The 16,995-nt window shown below is 35.4% G+C and overlaps 1 protein-coding gene across 1 annotated transcript; it reads left to right on the top strand.

The window, feature by feature from the left end:
- The first annotated feature begins 15,303 nt into the window (after positions 1-15,303).
- LOC109703350 (olfactory receptor 7A17-like) lies at positions 15,304-16,272 on the top strand. Its single transcript, XM_020188446.2, has one exon. The coding sequence runs from the start codon at positions 15,304-15,306 to the stop codon at positions 16,270-16,272; it is 969 nt and encodes a 322-aa protein (XP_020044035.2).
- The last annotated feature ends 723 nt before the right edge of the window (positions 16,273-16,995 follow it).

Below are 16,995 nucleotides of genomic sequence, written 5' to 3' on the forward strand. Positions count from 1 at the left end.
TAAAAGTACCAGTGCATAAACTTAACCAAAGATGTCAATGAACTCTGTGAAAACTACTAAACAATGAAGAAATAAACTGTAGATGACAGTAGAAAATGGAAAGACCTTCCATGATTGTGAATCTGAAGAATTAATGTGTAAATGAACAAATTACCCAAAGTGGCCTACAAATTAAATCAATCCCCATTAAAATTTCAATGGTATTTTCAAAAATGGAGAAAAGCATCCTAGCCAGGCATGGTGGAGCATGTTTGTAATCCCATCTACTTGGGAGGTGGAGATCAGAAAGACTGCCATTCAAGGCAATCCAGGGTAAATAGTTACTGAGACAATATGTCAAGAAAGCAAGCCAGGTGTAGTGGTACATGCCTGTAATTACAAGTATTTGAACAGTGTAATTAGTAGCAGCACCAAGCAAAGTTAGCTTCTGAAAAAAGCATAAAACCCCATCTGAAAAATAAATGAAAACACAACGAGGGGAACTAGAAGTGTGGCCCATGAATTGCCAAAGTAATTCTAAGAGAAAGAGTAATGCTGGGGGTCAAACTATGCAACATTCCCATAGTAACAAAAGTAGCACAGTTTTGGCACAAAAAGACCCACATACCAATGGATTAGTGTGGAAGACTGAGAAATAAGCCCAAACAGCTACCGCAATCTACTTAGTAACATATATTCCAAAAACATTCTTTGGGAAAGAAGAGAGCCTGTTTAATAATTGATGTTGGAGACTAAATATCCACATGTAGAAGACTGAAACTAGATTCTTGTCTTAGATTGTGGAAATATCATCTCTCAGACTGTTCTGTCTACAAAATTGAGGCAGAAAAGATGGTAATACCATCGAGTCTCATCCAAAACTCCTGAGAGCTAGTGGATGCAAACTATTTGGAGGATAAGTGGGAGATGAGATATCATAACACAATGAGGTAAGATGAAAATGTGTGAATTGCTCCTTACCATTCATTTTGTTCTCTTCAGTCCCTCAGTACATTCAGTGATGTCCACACACAGTATAGAGGGCAACCAACAGTAGTGACTTCTCCAGGTCACATTCTAATGTTATCTTGAATCACCCCAATAGACACTTCTAGATGTAATTTTTTACCTTGCACTTAGTGTCCCATTCAAAAATACAAAGTTAAGAATCACAGAAAGAATGGCTAGTTGAAGATCAAGGTGCTGATAATTCATTTGTTAGCTAGGACCGTTTTGCTGATGGGTACATGGATACCTTCTTGCTGTATCCCCACATGACACAGAGACAGAAACTATCTTCCACGTCTCTTAGAAGGACAGTAGTCCAAGTTACTAGGTTTTCACTGCCTTTACCTAATTAACTCCCCAAAGTTCCACCTTGGAAAGCCATCACATTAGGAAGTAAGGTTTTAATATGTGCCCCTTGGAAGCACTACCCAAATCTAGTTAGTGCTTTATACAACCTGACAACAAAACAATTTTGGAGAGAAGAATCAGTAGAAATGGTAGCATTTCACAGTACAGTTTCAACTTGTCCTTAGATACGGAATACAACATGTATTTCATATATGATACATGTTGCATGTCCATGAAACATATTGCATGTCCAACTTCAAGGTCGCCCATTTTGGGAACTATTCTTTTCCACTTGAGGTATAATCAAGGTCTAAGAACAGGGTTAGTGATGTGCAGTCATCTAACAGAGAACAGGGGAGTCAATACATAATTGTAAAAAATAAACTATCTGAAGGCAATGCATGCATCAAAGTATTTCATAATGCTACTGACTTCAACTGTTTTTGAACCCTAATCTAGAGTCTTGAAGGATGAGTAATATGGAGGCATATTTGGTGCACTAAAATACAGCAACTAGGCAGAAACCTAGTTCCACTCAAAGTGGAACCCAATAAAAAAGCTGAAAGAGGCCCCAAATTCTTATTATGAAAATTTGGAGCCAATCTGAGGGGTTTAGAAGCCATACATGTGGTACAATTAAACAGAATGGTAGCCTCTGAACATTATGGACTCCAAGAGGTCTCTAGGAAGATATCTCCTTTCAAGATAAAAATTTATTGACTTTCAGAGCAGGGAGATTCTGAACACACTTCTTGTTCCAAGAAACTTTCTGGTGTCACAAGCATCTTAATGGGAAACCAGGTCTTAGTTACAATAGCTGACACGGATGTACTATCTTCTTGTTCCAGTTAATTTCCCGTGAGCTTGAAAGTAATGCTTACTTCTACATCAGTTTCCTGGACTAGGTGGGATTTCAAATTGCATAGACAAGGTACTAAATGTTGCCTACTTTCATTTCTTGACATGAGCCATGTCAGGATACCTGAAAACGTATGCAGTTCTGAGCTACTGAGTCCAAAATCCAACATTTGACCACCTGAAGTAGATGTAGAATTCTCAGAGCAGAAGGTTTAAATACCTACACCTGACTCTCACAACAGTCTCCAGTCTTTATTTCAAGAATAACACACATGCTAGAAGCAGCAATATCTGTATCAACTGGGAGCTGGTTACATATGTAGGTTTTCTGTCCATCCTGGACATGTGGAATCAGAATAAGAGACTCATATACATCATTCAAATTAGAGATGCTTTGTTCTAGAATATGGTTTCACAACCTTCCCTTAGCTGCCATTTCTGTTGGACAATTCTTTGTACAGGTCTATCCAGTGCACTGTAAGTTGTTGAGCAGAACCTCTGACCTCCACCTGATAATTACTTCCACCAAATCCCGAACTGTGATACCCAAAATTCTCCAGATATCTTCATGTTCTTCAGAGGCAAAGAAATGGCTGGATGAAGGCCACAGTTCCAGTGTAGGAAACATGGACATATGTCAATAAAGTTCCAGTTAAAGCTAATGCTATGTAACCAGTCTATAATTACATACACTACTTAACCTCCTATTCCAATTTCTGCAAATGTAGAATGAGGTGGTAACAGAATTTAATGCTTGTTTTATTTTATTTTTTTGGAGGTGCCACTTGAGCCACTCTCCAAGCCCAACAGCATTTACTGCTAAATGGACTTTTATCAAAATGAATTTGAAGGGTTTATAAGGTACTAAGCTTACAGTAATGTGCATTAAATATATCACTTATAATTATCAAATGCCAAATGAAAAACTAAATAATTTCAGCTCTTAACATGTTATAAGTATGAATTTTCTAATTATTTTGTAAAACTTTCATGAAGACTGAGAAGGTAGTGTCTATGGTTTCAGAATCAATGGAACATTTTCTCTCGTTAAAAAGTGAAAGAACAATTTTCTGAAGCTATCAGGGGTCGCATCTTCATCACAATTCAAGGTTTTTGAGACAGAGGAGACATAGTGCAGACTGGTTCTTTAGTGTCAGACTTGGGAGAAAAGTCTAACATGTGACTGGCATGAGGATTTAGGATGTTTAAAAGAAGTAATAATGTCTGAATTCCCTGAGTTTTAACTAGGTCACTTGGGATCAGAGAATCTGTGGGAATAATTTTCTATATGTGAAGACGAATGTTCCAAATGGAGATGATGTCCCAAGGGTTTGGAGTTAACAGACAAAGATGTGCCTAATGAGAAAGTCTAAGGAACTCTGCGTATCTCCTTTGGTATTATCCCTCATATCTATCCCCGGGGCTAGACATGACATGGTTATTTCTCTTGGAGTTCTAATGATTGCTCAGGGACAAGTGCTTCCCTCATTCATGGGGTCTTGTCTGGGGACAGTTTCAGTCTCCTACAACTTGGGGAACATTTCAGAGTCTTTCCTTTCTGAATATCCATCCATGTGAGCCTGAAAGCCCATGGAGAGGCTCATGGAATGGAAGCCAGGAATGTTCACCTCACAACCAAGTTCGCCCAGCCAAGAGAGAGTGGAGTTTGTATGGTTGTTTGAATACTTGATTAATTAATTGGTTAACTTAATTATATACTTAATTATTGTTTATTTTTATTATTTTGTTGTTCTGGGTGTGGTATATTGTAGCATTTACAATTATACACTTATTGATGATGCTAAAAAAGAATTTTTAATTGAATTTAGAGCCACAGGGTAATTGTTGACCCTGAAGAGACTGTAACAGAAACACAATTAGAGGAGAAAATTGGTAGGTCAAATCATTCACCAAAAGTAGCAAATTTTTGAGAACTTTTATAGTTAAGGAGGTGAGAGAAGACAGAACCAGCTATGGAGCAATATACATACAAATAAAGTATTTCACTTTTATTTGTAAGATGGGCTATATTTGAGTTACAGAAGGATCAGACCAATGCATTTCTTGCAAATACTACCTGATAACAGTACTTTTTGTACCATACATATTGTGGTATGTCCCGTCATGTTGTATATTCACATTAAACTTACTCAATAGGTTACATAGGGCATTAAAATGGCTATAAAAGTTTATTGTTGTGAGCTTTACTTTGTAATTATTTCCTGAGTCATGAAACTACAAATATCGCTGAGGTTTTTCTTTTAGATGTTTACTATCTTTACTGCACATACTCTGTGAGAGTTCTTTGCTTTTCTATAGAGGCTGCAGAGATTAATCATTTATTGATTAATGATATTTATTATATCATTTATTGCACAATTTTGAACTTAAGACCTGGAATTTGTTTCCATGTTGAGTGGTTGCCATTTTGCTCATTTAAAACTGTATTTCTTTGAACATCAACTGAAATACTACTAACAAAAAATCAGGACTGAAATATAGGCAAAGTGTATGTGGGGGTTACTAATTGGAGGGGGAGGATGAAGGAAGGAGATTAAGATGATGATATATGGTTCATGGACATCACATACCTATATGAAACAGAATTAAATAACCTCTTACAATTGCTTTAAGTAACATTGGGAAGAGCCTGATGGGAGAAACGATGGGGGAAATGTAAATAATGTACAGTATAAGTCTAATAGGAATTGACACTAGGATGCCCCCACTGTAAAATGAATATATCTTAATAAAACTTTAGAATAAAAAAGTGTATTGGGGGAATTATGAGAGTTTGCAAATTATATGGTGGTAATTGAGGTTACTTCTATTCTGTAGTTTGATTTGAAGGTGGGTATTGTGACACCTCCAGCATTGCTCTATTTGTTCAGGATTGCTTTGGCTATGCAGTCTCTCTTATTCTCTCACGAGAACTTTAGGATTTTTTTTCCATTGCTGTGAAAATGCCATTGAAATTTTGATGAGCAATGCATTGATTCTATAGATGTCTTTTGGTAATGTAAACACTTTCACAATATGAATTCTGCTGATCCATAAACAGGGGAGATTTATTTCTATCTTCTTATGTCTTCTACAATTTCTTTCTTCAGGGTTTATGGTATTCATTGTAGAGTTATTTCTGCTACTTAAGTTAATCCTAGATTTTTAAAACTTTTATGGCCATTATGGGTGAGAATTTTTTCTGATTTCTTCCTCTACATGTCCATTATTGTTATATAGAAAAGCTATGGATTTTTACATGTGGATTTTGTATCCTCTACTTTGTTGAAAGTATATATCAGATCTAAAATTTTTCTGGTGGAGGCTTTAGAGCCTTTTAAATATAAGATGATAACATCTTCAAAAGATCATTTTACATCTCTGTACAGATCAAATAAGCAAAAGGTCTTTATTTTAAAAACAGAGGTCAGGAAGGTAAAAAAGGTCCTGTCTGAGGGTTGGTAACAGTGGGAGTGGGGAGGATATAAAGAAAGGGTGTAGGAGGGTGAATACAGTGGAAATATTATGTACTCAAGTATGAAAATAGAAAAATGAGACATGTTGCAACTATTCTAAGAGTGGGGAGGAGGGGAGGTAAATGAGGATGATGGAGGAGTTGAATTTAACAAAGATACATTGTAAGCACTTTTGTAAATGTAACAATGTACCTGGAGTAAAACAACAATATATTTTTAAAAAGACAGAATTTGACTTCTTTGTTTCCTAATTGCATCCCATTTATTCCTGTTTCTTGCCTTAATGCTCTTGCTTATAATAAAGGGACTCTCTTGAGTGAGAATGAAGAGCATGGGCACCATTGTTTTGTTCTTGATTTTACTAGAAACGCTTTCAATTTATTCCAATTTACTAGAATGTTGGCCCTGTTTGTCATCTGTAGCATTATTATGCAGATATAGGTTTCTTTTATTGCTATTTTCTTCTGAGACTTTATTACTAAGGACTATTGAATTTTGTAAAAGGCTTTTCTGCATCTATTGTGATAATAATGTGACTATATCTCTGCTTCTACTTATATCTGTATTTCATTTATCAGTTTGCATCATTGATCATCCTTTTATCCAGAAAATGAAAATGAAAGAAACTTGACATGGTGAATAAACTTTTTGATCATTGATGATTTCAATTTGCAAGTATTTTATTCAGAATTTTGACACTTATGTTCAACAATTTGTTCACTGTAATAATATTGAATAAAAAATACATACATCAAAAAGGAAGAGAGATTGCATAAAAAATCATCATGTCTTGGGTAAAAAGAACAAACTAAACACAATAATTGTAGGAAGGAAAGAAAAATTAAATCAGAGAAGATATGAGTAAAGTAGGGACAAGAAAACCTTACATAATGTTAATAAATTTAATTTGATTTCCTGAAAGCATAACCAATGTTAACAAACCTTTGCTATACTAACAGGAAAGAGAAACATTGAAAATTAATTCCTAAGTGAAAGTGGAAACATTACACCAGACACCACAGAAATACAAAGAAACATAAACTAAAATACACATTCATATAATAACATCTGGAAAAGACAGAGTAATTGGAAACACCTCTGTATACATCAAACCTACAATGATGGAATCAGGGAAACAAATCAAGCATCCCCATAATGAACGAGGAGAATGACTATGTAATGAGAAGTCTCCCATCATAGAAAAGAAACAGACGCAATAGCTTGAACAAGCTTAATTCTACAAGGCTGAACTAAATAAAGCATTTCAGAGAAAATAATACCAATCTTTATCAAACTTTAAAAAGACTTGAAGAAATAAATACCTTTCCAAAGTATTCTGCAAAGCCAGAATACTATATCAATAGTATTCTATATCAATCCTTACAAGAATATAGAAAATAATAGGCTATCCCCATGAACATAGATGCAAAAACCCTTAGCAATATGCTAATAAAGCCCACCAAACTATGCACCAAAAATTTTACACACATGGTCACGATCTCAGGGATACAAGTGTGGCTCCATTTATACAATGCAATAAACACAATGTTTCAAATCAACAGAATGAAAGACAATGTCTACAATCATCTCACTAGCTGTAGAAAGAGAATTTCATGATATTCAATGCTCCCTAATGGTATCTACTGTCAAATTTTTGAACATAAGGAACATATTGATTCAAATATCAGATGTTTTCTCTCATATGCAGAAAGTAGACCTTAATAAAAATCTCATGAATGTAAAATTAGAGACTACTTTGGGGCAGGGCACCAATAGGACAGAAGAGGGTTAACAGAAAGGATGGTTGGGGTGGATATGATTAAAGTACAATGTATCCATGTGTCAAAATGTCCTAATGAAATGCATTAACATTGTAAGAAAAATAAAATAATTTGTTATCTTCAAGTAAAAATATAAAGGAAATAAAATGTTCAAACAGCAAAAAATAATAGAAGGAATATATTACAGGACCACAAAAAATATAAATAGTAAGCCCACAGCTAGCATTATACCTAACTGGAGAAAGTTACAAGCTTTTCCTGTAAAATATGGAAAAAGTCAATTATGCCAATATCACCACTTTTATTAATAATAACACTGGCTGTCTTAGTAGAGATAGAAAACAGAAATAATGACATCCAAATTGAAAAGAAATTAAGTTGCTACATTTTCAGATGATATGACTTTCTAAAGTTAATTTCACTTGACAATGACAGATGTTTATACAGTACATTGAGGAGCTGATATATGTGTAAAATATTCAACCATCAGTCAGGGATATTAGCATTTCCTTCTCATTAAACATTTATTTTTTCTTTGTATGGAGGCTATCTAGTCCTCTCTTCTAGAAAAATTTTTTAAATAAAATATATGCTGAAGTGTTGGAAGCTAGAGACACTTGTGTAAGTAGAACTATATCCTCTTAAAAACTGTATTTCAGCACCTGTTATCCAAACTACATGATCTATATATAGAAAAACCAAAAACATGTCGCTAGAAAACTTAGTACTGTGATGTTTCAGTGTGTACAAGCAACCCTAGGTTTCTGTACACCAATAATGAACTAGTTAAAACAAAACTGAGAAAACAGTACCATTTATAATAGCAATGAAAATTCCTAGAAATAAATTTAATGAAAAAGTAAGACCTGTATTATGAAAACTATAAACGATTGGTGAAAGAAATTGACAAGGACTCAAAATAGAAAAGAATTCCCATGCTCTTGGCATGTAAGTATTCATCTGTAAAATGTCCATACTTCACAATGTGATCTGTACATTCAATACCCTTTATACCAAAGTAGCAATGAAATCCTTCACAGAAATGCAGAAAGCAATCTGAAAACTATATGCAATCAGGAAATATCTCAAGCAACCAAAACAATTCTGAGTAAAGTATGTAGGGCTGTAGACTCCATAACATGTCACTCCAAAACATACCACAAAATTTTCAGACCTAAAATGGCATGGTACTTACTGGCATAAAAACAGACAAAGACCAGTGCATAGGAAAAAGTTTTCCAGGAATAAATACACACAATCATGTCAAAGTAACTTAGATAAAGGCATTGAGATCAAACATTGGAGAAAAGATAGTATATTCAGTGCTGGGAAACTGAATATCCACATACCAATGAAGGCAATTGGATGCCTATATCTCATCATATACAAAGTAAATTCAAATAGACCAAATATTTGAAGATAGGATTCAAAACCACCAAATGACTAAAAGAAAACAGCACAAAAACATTTCAGGAATTTGGTCCACACAAAGTTTTTTCAGAAAGGACACTAAAACAATAAGAAACAGAAGTAAAATTATTCAAATGGGATCTCATCAAACTTAAAGACTTCTGAACAGCAGAAGAAACTGTCACTGGAGTGAAGATACAACCTGCATAATTGGAGAAAGATTTACAACCTATTCATGTGACAGATGGTTAATACCTGGAATATTTGAAAAATGAACAACCTCAATACAAAAACATCAAGCCACCTATTAAAAAGATGAAAATGATCTAAATAGACATTTCTCAAAAGAAGACATAATGTCCAAGAGATACATAAAGTATGCTAAAACACAGTAATCATAGTGGAGAGACAAATCAAAAGAACAAGTAGGTATCATTATGTCCTTGTCATCAAACAGAATTAGAGAGATTTTATTCTGGTGGTACTGCGTTTTGAATTCAGGGACCCACACTTGCTAGGCAGGTACTTTACCACTTGAGTCACTCTGCCAGCCATCAAAATAGAATTTAAAAGATGCTGGAGGGGTAACATTGTGGCCCATTTGTGGAGTGAATGCCTAGAATGTGCATTGCACAAGGCTCTATCTCAAGCACAGGGTTGTGGGGCCCTGTTTTGATACCCAGCAACCCCTAAAAGGGCTGGTGAGGATAGGGAGCAAGGGGATCTTTAACACAGTGTTGGAAAAATCTGAATTTACAAAGCCATTACAGAAAATAGAATAGAAGTCCCTCAGAGAAATAAGGGTAGAACTACCATATAATCTAGCAATCCCACTACTTACTATAAAAGGAAGGAAAAGGAGGGGAAAATCATGTCAAAATGATATATGCCCTCTCATGTTTATTTAAGGATTATTCACAATAGCCAAGATAGGAAAAATGTAATTATCCATTTACTGATGGATGGATGAGGAAAACATGGAATATGCGCATAATGGAATACTACTCATCTATAAGAGGAGTGAAATAATGTAATTTGCAGCTAGAGAGAAGGAATTGAAGGATATTAAAAGTGCAAGGAACTAGGTACACAAAGACACTCTACATGTTCTTTTTCACTTTTGGAAGCTAAATAATTTGATATCATAAAATTGCAGGGTAGAGTTGTGGTTACCAGATGCTCAGAAAGGTAAGAGAGAGGGATGACAAGGAAAGGATTGTTATGGGGTTAAAAAAGAGATACATCTGCTTAGAAGAAAATGTTCTATGCATAGCATACTATGGTAACTAGTGTTAATAATAATTTATTTTGGATTTCAAAACAATTGAAAAAGGTATTTTGATGATCCCAAAATAAATAAATATAAAAGATTTGAGAGGATGAACAGTCTTACTACCCTGAATAAATCATTGCACACCACACACATATATATTGTACTCCATAAATATATACAATTATACATATATTAACATGAAAAATATCTAAATAATCATAAAGATATGTCATGCATATTAGTTTGCTATGGCTGTGAAACAAATTACCACAACATAGTGACTTAAAATAAAATGTTTGTTATCCATGTCTCCTTTAGTTGGAATTCCAGGCATGACATATCTGGTTTATCTGGAGAGGGTTTCACGTAGGTCAAATTAAACACCGCTCAGGCTCAGTTCTCATCTGGAGCTCAGGAGGCTCCTTCAGACTCATTCATTCACATTATTGGTAGAATACAGGTGTTTGTGTTGTTAGAACTTTTGTCCTATTGTCTTGCTTGGGTGTTGGACAAAGCTCACTTTCAGCACTGGGAACTGTTCTTGGTTTCTAGCCATGTGGGCCACTCACAAAAAGGTAGGTTACTACCCAAGGCCAACAGAACATGCACAATTCTTAGGATTCCAGCCCTAGCATTGCTGGTACATTCCCTACCTAATGCTTCCTAAACATTCCTTATTTGGTGCCTCCAACATGTATACTACTATTATTTTTCCTGTCACTCTGTTTTCTCAAAAAGCCTGAGCTATTTCACCAGCATTTCTCCCTTCATCTCAACCACCTGTTGTATCAATTTTATCATTTATTCATTGCTTCAACACATACCTAATGATCACCAACATTGAGTCATGTAGTCCATGCGCTCAGTTTATTTCCATTTTGTTATGGGTTGAACATTTCTGTATCCTCTAAAGCTCATAAGTTGGAATTCTAACTCCTTATGGGCCAAACTGGGCAGATAATTTAGTCATATTGACTCTCATTTGTGTTAATGTAGATAAAGGTTCATAGAAGTTCAGACCACAAGAAATGGACTTTTATAAAAATTAAATCAGAGAATTCCTTTCAATTCTCATTTCAGGTAATTTTATAAAAATGATCTAAATATGGCTCTTTAAACTACGGTAAATGAATGACTAAATTAAAAAGTGTGAAGTCCAGGCTTGTAGTATTCATGTTTTATATCAAAGGATGAAAGATCACCACTTGTTTAAAAAGGATTTGTAAAATTTTTGGAGATGTTAGACACTGTATCCTCAACACTTGTAGATGCTTTTAGACACTTGTTAGACACTGCCTCCCAACAGGGCTTTGGGAGCAAGTGGGATTTAGTTAGGACAGGTTCATTGGTCCTATACTTTGGAGAAAACATTAATAGATGTTTTATATGTGGTATTCTCTGGATAGCAGAAGAGTTTATGGAGAAAAATTAATAAAGATCAATTCACCATAAATTTAACCAGGTTTCTTAGCAACAGAGAATGAACAAGAAAAAAATTAGTTTTTGTTCACAGTAATATCCTGTAGGGAAATCATGTCCTGAGAATTGGAATAACAAGAGGAAAATCTACTCAAAGAGCAGATGCAGAGCTACAAGCACATGCACACCATTGTCTTTTTATGTGCCACCTTGGTCTGGCTAGCACTTTGTTATTTCCTTGGAGTCCTCATCTGTCTTGGAGACTGATACTTGATGTGTTGTCCTGTCTAGTTGAATTAAATTTCAATTCTCATTATCAACCATCTTGAAGGGATTTGGATTTCTACACCAAGAACTTCTATTCAGAAAACCCACTCTGGTGAGTCTGAGAGCTCATTGCTGGCTGCAGGAGAGTTTTTGAGAGATTAACGAAAAGGCCCACCTGAAAGGCAATGCAGACTACCCAAGAGCTGAGATAATGGCGCCGGCTGTTTCTATGTTCAATGAATTCATGAATATGTTTGTTTACCATACTAGAAAGGCAAGTGACAATTGAACTCAGCAATACTGGTTGTTGACAGTGAAATGATGGCAATAGAAGTCCAGTTAGAAGAGGGATTGAGAGGCTTAACGTGGTTTAAATATGGGTAGAATATGTGCTCCAGGACCTTTGTATTTAATCAGGTAGAAAAGAGGAAGAGTGCCTTATCTGTGGAGGGACAGACAGTGACATGAGGACATTTCATTTTGTTTCTGATATAGAGCATCAGGTTGATTCCCGTTACTATAATCTGCCCACTTTCTACTAATGTCAGCTGTTCAAAGGAATTTTCCAGTTTATGGTTTCTCTATTGTTTTGCAGTGAAATTTTGGGCATAACATTTTAAATTGTTTTAATTGAAATATCTTCTTACTTCTGATTTTCTTACATAGATTCTTGCATATTTTTCACACATAAACTTCGCAAGTTGTTTTCTTGATGTTACTCTAAATACTTTGTTTACTTTCACCACACTGAGTTCTTTAATTCCTCTGACATTTGATAAAATATTTGAGTTAGGGTAAAATCTTCATTTTTCTCAAACCAGAGAGCAATTTTGGCCAGTGTTTATTTGCTATTTTGTCTTCTACAACAGAACTAAAATACAACCTTGTCAACTGGTAAATAGGGATGCCATGAATCTTGAGGAACATATTCACTATGATCCTATATGATATACATACAGATCTACTCATTTTATTATAAACACACGTTCATAGCACCAAATTATTGGTGCTAAGAATCTACTTCCACTTAATGCTTGGTGCTCCGTTCCATTTTTTCAATTATTGTTTAGAAACCACCCAATTGAAACATTTTCTCCTGCCATTCATTTATTTAACTTCTAATTTTCTTCAATTTTATTCTATAAAATAGAGATATATTCACATACAACTGTGAAACAAAGCAGGGGAAGTCTATGCAAATTTGGATTTTGCATTATGAAGTTAAGATGCAGCACAGTGCAGTAAATGTGTATGATGCAGTGTCCTCAGGGAGTAGACACAGGCAGGGATTTATTCAGTTTATAAGAGAGAAATTGTCATGTTTGTGCAGAATTTATACAATGTTTTTTCCTGGTTAGGTATTTCCATGTTGAATGAAAATAGTGGCAGGACTGCAGTGGGTGCCCATTACATTTGTTCAAAGAATTCAAAATTTAAAGTTCAGGGTTAACAAAGAAAAAATATCACACAAGCAAACAGAAAGAGGTTTGCATCCTCTGCTATTGTTCATAAAAAACAATTACTATTTGTCTTTTTCTATCTGACTAATTTGCCACAATTAGAAAAATCAATTGGTTTTCCATATGGAATACAAACAGTTGGTCTTAAAGAAGAGACTGTACAATATTGATTACCAGAGACCCTGGAAGACAAGGAGAGCCAAGAAGGGGAAATGTTGATCAACAAGTACAAAGTTACAGGGAGATAGATAAAAATGAATTTTTGTGTTCTATTGCACACTATAGTGACTATAGTTAGCAATAACAAACTTTATATTTTGAGAAATCTAGAAGAGGTGATTTTGGATACTCTCAGCACAGGAAATGAAAAATATTTGAGGAGGAGATATGCTAATTACTCTGCTTTGATTACTATACAATGCATACATGTACTGAAGTTTCTCATTTTACATCATATATGTGTGTGTGTATTTCAGATACAATAAAACATAAACACTAGCTAAGTAATTTAGCCAAATAAATGTTGGATGTTATAGGAAATGACACTGATATTTTATATATAAACTGCAAAGTTTTTGTAGTTCTTGGTATGTTTTATTCTTTGAGTATTTGCTTTATTCTTTCCTTTGAGCTACATTTTCTCTAAACAGAAGTTCATTCTGTTTTCAGTACTCAAAAGCTACCATTAATTTGTCTTTTAAGAAATTAATTTTTGATGTTTTATTGGATTTGCTGGTCCTCAAGTGGATCGGGTGTAGTTGGAGGCAACCAAACAAGGAATCCTTTTTTCTCCTTTACAACTTCTCTAGCTTAAATCTCTCTCTTTCTCTCTCTGATGCTATCAGTTTATTCTTTGCAGTGCTGAAGATGGATTTCTTACCCTTGCTTATACTATACAAGCCCTCTACTACTGAGCTATACCCTCCAGACCAATTTGTTTTATTTATTTAAGCAAGAGGTAGACTATTGTCATGTACAAGGTAGCCTTAATATTAAATATGTATAGGTAATCTGCAATGTGTATTTTTTGAGTCTAAATCATACATCCCTTTTGGGAATCATAATTTGGTAGAAATGGCTTCTCTGGTATCTTTTCCTTTCTAATAGTGAGGTAAGAGGCAGAAGAGCATGATATTCACATTGTCACAGGAAATCAAAGAAGGTGGCATGATTTCAAGTGGGGTATGTGTGCATGTGTGTTTGCCTTTAGGAGCAAGAGTTGTTTAAAAAGGTGCTGCCTTCAATACAGTCCAAAGGCTAAACATAAGGCAGCAGTAAGAACAAAAAGTAACAAATAGAAATGTGGAATGCATTTCACCTCACAAGGCACCTTTATGTCAAGGGAACATGAAAATTCTATACCAAAAGTCTCCATGTTTCTTGAAGTTTTGGCCTCACTGAAGTCAACTTGCCCACTTCATTCTCCATCTCTCTTCACTCTCCCTCTTGCTCATTGTCCTCACCATTTTGGCTCCTCTTGATTTTTAACATCTGAAACAAGGATATTTCTTCAGGCTTATGTACTCATTGTTTCCCCTGGTGGAGACAAAATTCTGCATATACATTGTTGCTCCCTAACTGTCTACATTAGAGGTCCTTTTTAAGCTTCCCCTTTATGCTGAACTTGCCTGGATGACCACTGAAAACAACTTTTCCTATGATCATTCTACTTGATAACTGTGTTTTTCCATCAAAGTATTTGCTACTATCTGTCATGTTACATAAATATTCATTTACCTAATTGTGATTGCTTTTGCTATTTTACCCTCATAATATTTTAGGAACATTTGCTTTCCACGATAGTGCCTGCAACACTAAATACGCTAAATTAGATCACTAAATTTAGATCATCACTAAATTCATCAAATGCATGAAAGAATTGGTGTTTAAATTTTTTGAATCCATGACCTCTTTGAGACAGAATGAGTGTGGGACAGGATACATATGACAGCTTGTCTATGATGTTAGTATTACATAATTGTGTCACATCTTTTTACTCTTTCTTTGTTAGTCACATCAACCACATGGATCCAGACAATTATACACAAATTTCAGAGTTTATACTTTTGGGAATATCAGAGGATCCAAGATTGCAACCCATCCTATTTGTACTGTTCCTCTCCATGTACCTGGTCACTCTGCTTGGGAACCTGCTCATCATCCTGGTCACAATCTCAGACTCCCACCTGCACACACCCATGTACTTCTTCCTCTCCAACCTGTCCTTTGTAGACATCTGCTTCACCTCCACCACCACCCCCAAAATGCTGGTGAACCTCCAGACACAGAGCAAGGCCATATCCTATAAAAGCTGCATCCTGCAGATGCAGTTTTTCATATTGTTCATGGGAACAGACATCTGTCTTTTGACTGTGATGGCCTATGACCACTTTGTAGCCATCTGTCATCCCTTGCACTACACAGTCATCATGAACCCCCGGCTCTGTGTGTTGATGGTGGTGGTATCCTGGATCATGAGTGCCCTGCATTCCTTCTTTCAAAGCTTAATGGTGCTGCAGCTATCCTTCTGTGCAGATTTGGAAATCCCACACTTTTTCTGTGAACTTAATCAGATGGTTCAACTTGCCTGTTCTGACACTTTTGCTAATAATATGGAGCTGTATTTTACATCTGTGCTACTGGGAGGTAGCCCTCTCACTGGCATCCTTTATTCTTACGACAAGATAATTTCCTCCATACGTGCAAACTCTTCAACACAGGGGAAGTATAAAGTTTTTTCCACCTGTGTGTCTCACCTCTCAGTTGTCTCCTTGTTTTATTGCACAGCCTTAGGTGTCTACCTTAGTTCTACCTTAACAGAAAACTCACACTCAACTGCAAGAGCCTCAGTGATGTACAGTGTGGTCACCCCAATGCTGAACCCCTTCATCTACAGTCTCAGGAACAAAGACATAAAGAGGGCTCTGGAAAACCTTTCTGAATTAGAGGATATGAAAGGGAAAATTGTTCTGAAACTAAAGAAGAACACATGATTGCAGAAAACAAACCCTCTGGGGCAGACCTGAGGTTTTTCTGCTTCTACTCCTGAAATTACTGGTTCTCTGATTTTTAGTTTCTCTATAAAATTCAAATTCAGAATTCTTTTTATTAAACTTTCTGCATTCTATGACATCTTATCAGCTCCATTTTATCATTTTCCAATTTCTCCCATATTTCTTCCATCTTTGATTTAGCAATACTTGGAAATGCCCATTGATTCCATATTTTTAGGAATTATGACATGGATAACACTGAGCAATTTTCAATTTCTTTTACTAAACATAGCCATAAGATGTACTCATGTCTGGTGAAAATGCACTCATTAATTTAGGCCATTTATCATATATTGTAGTATAGGAAAATCTGAGGGAAAATTTTTCACTTGTGGGTTTATCATTCCCTGCTGTTTCCCTTCCTAAATTCTCCTTCCTGATAATGTACATGGGCAGCATATTGGGATGGTTTACAGTTGGTACTGGATTTTAAGATTCTGCTTCTGTTTTGGCTTGATCTCAGTTCGGACCTCAGTTATGCGTAAAACACGCCAGTAGAGGTATCTCCCCCCTTCATTCCCAGATGGATATTTTTGTCCTGTACATACCAACATGAAAAGATGGCAATGCACAAATGATGTGTAAATTGGTGCTTTTACGGTTCAGGCAGTGGGAAGTGAATGCACCAGTAAATGCTCACTACTTGTAAACCTTGAGTTGATG

This window comes from Castor canadensis, chromosome 14 (assembly GCF_047511655.1).
Source record: "Castor canadensis chromosome 14, mCasCan1.hap1v2, whole genome shotgun sequence".
NCBI lineage: Eukaryota > Metazoa > Chordata > Mammalia > Rodentia > Castoridae > Castor > Castor canadensis.

Coding starts and splice junctions, on each gene's coding strand:
- LOC109703350 (XM_020188446.2), top strand. CDS start 15,304: ATGGATCCAGACAATTATACACAAATTTCAGAGTTTATACTTTTGGGA.